At 61.8% G+C, this 6,000-nt stretch overlaps 2 protein-coding genes across 2 annotated transcripts in view; one reads left to right on the plus strand and one right to left on the minus strand.

Moving 5' to 3' along the window:
• The window catches only part of HOOK2 (hook microtubule tethering protein 2), a 35,495-nt gene extending 30,792 nt beyond the window's left edge, over positions 1-4,703 (minus strand). The window contains exon 1 of the mRNA XM_077977625.1: positions 4,677-4,703. The gene's annotated coding sequence lies outside the window, so the exon portion shown is untranslated. The remainder of the gene's footprint in view (positions 1-4,676) is intronic.
• On the plus strand, positions 3,824-5,665 carry JUNB (JunB proto-oncogene, AP-1 transcription factor subunit). The gene is given in 1 exon segment (NM_001194461.1): positions 3,824-5,665. A coding segment is annotated over 1 exon segment (1,044 nt). The 5' UTR covers positions 3,824-4,124; the 3' UTR covers positions 5,169-5,665.
• The last annotated feature ends 335 nt before the right edge of the window (positions 5,666-6,000 follow it).

The raw sequence follows: 6,000 nt of genomic DNA on the forward strand, positions 1-6,000 counted from the left end.
AAACCCCGTCTCTACTAAAAAATACAAAAAACCAGCCGGGCGAGGTGGCGGGCGCCTGTAGTCCCAGCTACTCGGGAGGCTGAGGCAGGAGAATGGCGTAAACCCGGGAGGTGGGGCTTGCGGTGAGCTGAGATCCGGCCACTGTACTCCAGCCTGGGCAACACAGCGAGACTCCGTCTCAAAAAAAAAAAAAAAAAAAGGGCCGGGCGTGTTGGCTCACGCCTATAATCTTAGCACTTTGGGAGGCTCAGGCTGGCAGATCACAAGATCAGGAGTTGGAGACCAGCCTGACCAATATGGTGAAACCCCTTCTGTACTAAAGATACAAAAATTAGCTGGGCATGGTGACATGCGCCTGTAATCCCGGCTACTCAGGAGGCTGAGGCAGGAGAATCGCTTGAACCCAGGAGGCGGAGGTTGCAGTGAGCCAAGATCACGCCATTGCACTCCAGCCTGGGTGACAGAGCAAGACTCTGTCTCAAAAAACAAACAAAACACCAAAAAAAAGAGACCTTTCATGAGATGGCCTGCAGCTGGTACTGCATACATGTGTCTCTGGTTGTCATTATCCACAATATAGTGGCTAATGCTCTGAAGCTAGACAGCTTGGATTGCATCTCAACTCTAGTGCTTATAGCTGTTGGACACCAGACAAGTTCCTTAATCTCCTGTGCTTCAGTTTCTCATCTGTTAAATGGGGATACAAATAACATGCATTTTGCTGGATTGTTGGAAGCCGTCGATGACTTATTTTATGTTAACCACTTAGAAGGGTGCCTAGCCCACAGTAAGAGCCTTATAAGTGTTGGCTATTAAAATAATTATTATTATTTTCAGCCTGTCTGTCTTAAGTGTCTCTGAGTCTTACTGTCTGTCTGCATGACGCTAACCTTGAACCCATTTGTCTCTCTGGGCATCTCTCCCTGCCCTGACCCCCTGCCCCCATACACCCACTCTTCCTTGCCCTCCTCCTGGGATGGACTCTCTGGGATGGTCTCACCTCTCTCTAGAACTCCCCTCTGGCATGGCCAGCCTCAGCCCTGGCCGGGGCTGAATTACCGTGGCCTCCTGTCTTGTGGGACCTGCAGGTTAGCTTCCCAAGGTGCTGCCCTCTGGCCTGCCCTACCCAACCCCCCAACGCTGCCCACTGTGCCCCCACAGGCCCAGCCAGATGTCAGCTGCAGTTATTAGCCTGGGCGGGAGACACAGGCCTGGCAGCGTGCCTGCCAGACTCACAGGCCTCCGGAATCTCCCTTGAGCCTAGGGCGGGGGAGGGGAGCCATTCAAGCAAGGGGAAGAAGGGAGGGGGCATTTAGGGGTCACAGGGACCCTCCAAGGACGGGACGCCCCCAGCTTCTGCTGGGACCTTCCTCCAGCAAGGCCACTGCACTGCTGGACTTCCCCCTGCCCCCACATAGCTCAGTTTCTTTTTCGCCTCTTTCGTTTTCCTTCTCTTTCCCACACTTGGTGAGATCTAGGCTGCCCCAGAAAGGCTGTTTAACCCCTATCCCTTAGCCTCTTTCTACCCTAAAGAAGAGACAGGCTCTCTTCATCCTCCAGAAGACAGAGGCCTGGGAAGCTGAGAGAGAGAGAGACTAGGCTTCTCACCTCTTGGTCTAGTGGGTTCACACACAAACTGCTCGGAAGTCCCACCTTAAGTCTAACTGGAAGCCTCACCATCTGCACCTCGCCGCAGCCCTTCCCCGGGAAGGGGCTCTGGGTTCCCTTATATTATCCCCTTAGATTTTCAGGTCTTCTCTGACTGGGGGAGGGAAGCCCTCAGATGAAGGAGCCACTCTAGGGAAGGAGGGGGGGCTCCCTCTAGGTATTCTGGATGATGGATGGATGGGACCCGCAGACTCAAACGAGAGTGGGGCCCCTGACCCACATGAGTGAGTGCGGGGTGTTGGGGAAGGAGCCCCAGACCTCCTGGCAGAAGGGAAGGGCACCCCACCCGAGGGAGGAGGCAGCCGCCGTTCCAGCCCGCCCAGGCGCCGGGGGCGCCTCGAGGCATCGGCCCGCCCTCTCCGCGCCCCGTCGGGCCGGGGGCGAAGTCCGACCCAGGCCCGCGGGCAGGCGGGGACCTGCCGGGCTGGGTTGGGCCAGGCCCGGCCTGGCAGGACGCAGCCCCAGAGCGGCGGGGCGGGGCGGGGCTGGGCCAGGCGGCCGTGGGGGCCCCGGGGGCGGCGGTCGGGGCTGGTCGGGACTAGCAGTCCGGGGGCCCAGGCGCGCCCTGGGTCCTGGCAGATACTCGGGCTCCCCACTTCTGGCTCTGGGCCCCAGGACAGCGCTGGTCCCACCTCTTCCTGTGCCCTAATATGGGCGGCGGGGAGACACTCCGGGGGCCGCCCCGCCCTCAGTCCTGCCTGCGGACTCCCGCCTGTTGCCATGGCGACCAGGCCCCGCTCCTCGACTGCGTCCCCCGCCGTCGGGCCAATGGAACAGTCCCATGTTGCCTGCCTCCGCGGTCCCCTGCAGGCGCCGCGGGCGGAACCATTGCTTGAGGGGAGAGGATGGTGGCTGGAGGCTTCCGTGGCTGGGCAGGCTCCACGCACCCGGGCCTCCGCGGGGGCTCGCACGCCCAGGTTCCTCTTCCGAGGCGCAGGATGCGGTGGGACCCAGGGCGGGGCGCACGGTCCCGTAGGATCCAAGTGACGGAGACAGGGCCGGGCTCCTTCCCCCGGGGCTGTTGCCACACTTCCTGCCTCGGCGCTCTTTCCCCAGCCTGTTTCTAAGGAAGGGAGTGGGGTTGGGCGACCGCGCCCCAGCCGTCGGGCTGGGTCCAGGCTCCAGGAGCCGACACGGTGTCGGGCAAAGCCCAGGGTCAATAGGGGAGAGTTTTAGGATGGGGGACAGAGAATACAGATGCCTAGGAGGTTACCCACGAGGGGGAGCACCAGTCGTGGAAGATCCAGCAGTCCTGGTGCGCAGGACCCTCAAAGCCCCCTCCTCGCATGTCAACTGAGTACCCTCTTATTGTCTTCTCTGCTCCGAAGATGTGTCCGGACCCTTCTGACTCTCTCCTTCATCCGGGCTTCGCAGATGACCCCAGTGGTCACCAGTTTCTGGCAGACTTGTCTCCATCTTCTACCCTGCATATTTTACCTGCCTCAGTGTACCGCAGGACGCTTACTCGCTTTCTGCATACCTAGATTTCCCCTAATTCCTCCTTCCCAATTACGGGAGAGCCCTCAGACCTTCCCATGGGCTCCTGGACCCTACTCATTTCTTTCAATTTAATGGGTCGTGCAGCTCCGCCCACTCACCCCTTTTGATCTCTCCCCTCCTCCATCCTGTGAAAATTCCAGCCCCGCATCCTTCTATGCTCGGGACCCCCAGTCAATTCCTGGGTCAGGTGTCTCCTTACCCCTCCCGATTTACCGTGCTTAACCCTCATTCCTGCTTTTTGGGGTCTCCCAATGAATTGTCCTACCCCTCTCGTATTCTGGGTACCTCAGGGGTTTCTTCGCACACCCTGAGATCCTCAACCTACTTGCTGCGTACCAGGTCCTGGTATTTGTCCCAGTGGACTTCAATGAAATCATCCTCCTCCCTGAAACCCCTCACTCATGTGCCTGGGCCCCCAGGCCTCCTTCCATGCGTACCCCGGGGTCCTTTGAGCCCCTCCCCCTGCAGGCCCGCCGAGCCACCCGGCCCGTGGCCGCTGTTTACAAGGACACGCGCTTCCTGACAGTGACGCGAGCCGCCTCCTCCCCTTCCCCACGCTCGAAGAGGGGGGCGCGGGGGCCCGGCTTCGGCGACGGCCAATCGGAGCGCACTTCCGTGGCTGACTAGCGCGGTATAAAGGCGTGTGGCTCAGGCTGAGCGGCTGGGACCTTGAGAGCGGCCAGGCCAGCTTCGGAGCCAGCAGGGAGCTGGGAGCTGGGAGCTGGGGGAAACGACGCCAGGAAAGCTATCGCGCCGGAGAGGGCGACGGGGGCTCGGGAAGCCTGACAGATCTTTTGCGCACAGCTGCCGGCTGGCTGCTCCCCGCCCGCGCCAGCCCCCGAGAACGCGCGACCAGGCACCCAGTCCGGCCACCGCAGCGGAGAGCTCGCCGCTCGCTGCAGCGAGGCCCGGGGCGGCCCCGCAGGGACCCTCCCCAGACCGCCTGGGCCGCCCGGATGTGCACTAAAATGGAACAGCCCTTCTACCACGACGACTCATACACAGCTACGGGATACGGCCGGGCCCCTGGTGGCCTCTCTCTACACGACTACAAACTCCTGAAACCGAGCCTGGCGGTCAACCTGGCCGACCCCTACCGGAGTCTCAAAGCGCCTGGGGCTCGGGGACCCGGCCCAGAGGGCGGCGGTGGCGGCAGCTACTTTTCTGGTCAGGGCTCGGACACCGGCGCGTCTCTCAAGCTCGCCTCTTCGGAGCTGGAACGCCTGATCGTCCCCAACAGCAACGGCGTGATCACGACGACGCCTACACCCCCGGGACAGTACTTTTACCCCCGCGGGGGTGGCAGCGGTGGAGGTGCGGGGGGCGCAGGGGGCGGCGTCACCGAGGAGCAGGAGGGCTTCGCCGACGGCTTTGTCAAAGCCCTGGACGATCTGCACAAGATGAACCACGTGACACCCCCCAACGTGTCCCTGGGCGCTAGCGGGGGGCCCCCGGCTGGGCCCGGGGGCGTCTACGCCGGCCCGGAGCCACCTCCCGTTTACACCAACCTCAGCAGCTACTCCCCAGCCTCTGCGTCCTCGGGAGGCGCCGGGGCTGCCGTCGGGACCGGGAGCTCATACCCGACGGCCACCATCAGCTACCTCCCACACGCGCCACCCTTCGCCGGTGGCCACCCGGCGCAGCTGGGCTTGGGCCGCAGCGCCTCCACCTTTAAGGAAGAACCGCAGACCGTGCCGGAGGCGCGCAGCCGGGACGCCACGCCGCCGGTGTCCCCCATCAACATGGAAGACCAAGAGCGCATCAAAGTGGAGCGCAAGCGGCTGCGGAACCGGCTGGCGGCCACCAAGTGCCGGAAGCGGAAGCTGGAGCGCATCGCGCGCCTGGAGGACAAGGTGAAGACGCTCAAGGCCGAGAACGCGGGGCTGTCGAGTACCGCCGGCCTCCTCCGGGAGCAGGTGGCCCAGCTCAAACAGAAGGTCATGACCCACGTCAGCAACGGCTGTCAGCTGCTGCTTGGGGTCAAGGGACACGCCTTCTGAGCGCCCCCTGTCCCCTTACGGACACCCCCTCGCTTGGACGGCTGGGCGCACGTCTCCCACTGGGGTCCAGGGAGCAGGCGGTGGGCACCCATCCTGGGACCTGGGGGCGCCGCAAACCACACTGAACTCCCGCCCTGCGCCCAGTCCTTCCACCTCGACGTTTACAAGCCCCCCCTTCCACATTTTTTTGTATGTTTTTTTTCTGCTGGAAACAGACTCGATTCATATTGAATATAATATATTTGTGTATTTAACAGGGAGGGGAGGAGGGGGCGATCGCGGCGGAGCTGGCCCCGCCGCCCGGTACTCAAGCCCGCGGGGACATTGGGAAGGGGACCCCCGCCCCCTGCCCTCCCCTCTCTGCAACGTACTGTGGAAAAGAAACACGCACTTAGTCTCTAAAGAGTTTATTTTAAGACGTGTTTGTGTTTGTGTGTGTGTTTGTTCTTTTTATTGAATCTATTTAAGTAAAAAAAAAAAAATTTGTTCTTTATTAATTTCTGTTGTCTTTTTTTCCAAGCTGGGAGGGCGGAGGGAAAAAAAAGCACTGGTGTGCCCCCAGCTCAGTGCTGTTGGTGGCTCGGTCCTGTATGTGTCCCCCTCGTCGGCTCTGCGCAGGCATCTTGTGGTCCCAACCCGGGAGTCCCACCCTTCCCGCGTCCCCGAATCTCCAGGGTTGGATGGTTGGGGCGCGGGACGCAGTCCAGGGACACAGTAGCTGAAGGCAGGGCGCTGGGGGCGAGACGCGGAGCGCGCAGGCGCGGCCCCGCCCAGCAGTGCGCGCCGGGGCTTTCCCCGCTGACGCAGCGGAAGCGTTGCCCATACAAGGACC

This window comes from Macaca mulatta, chromosome 19 (assembly GCF_049350105.2).
Source record: "Macaca mulatta isolate MMU2019108-1 chromosome 19, T2T-MMU8v2.0, whole genome shotgun sequence".
Taxonomy (NCBI): Eukaryota; Metazoa; Chordata; class Mammalia; order Primates; family Cercopithecidae; genus Macaca; species Macaca mulatta.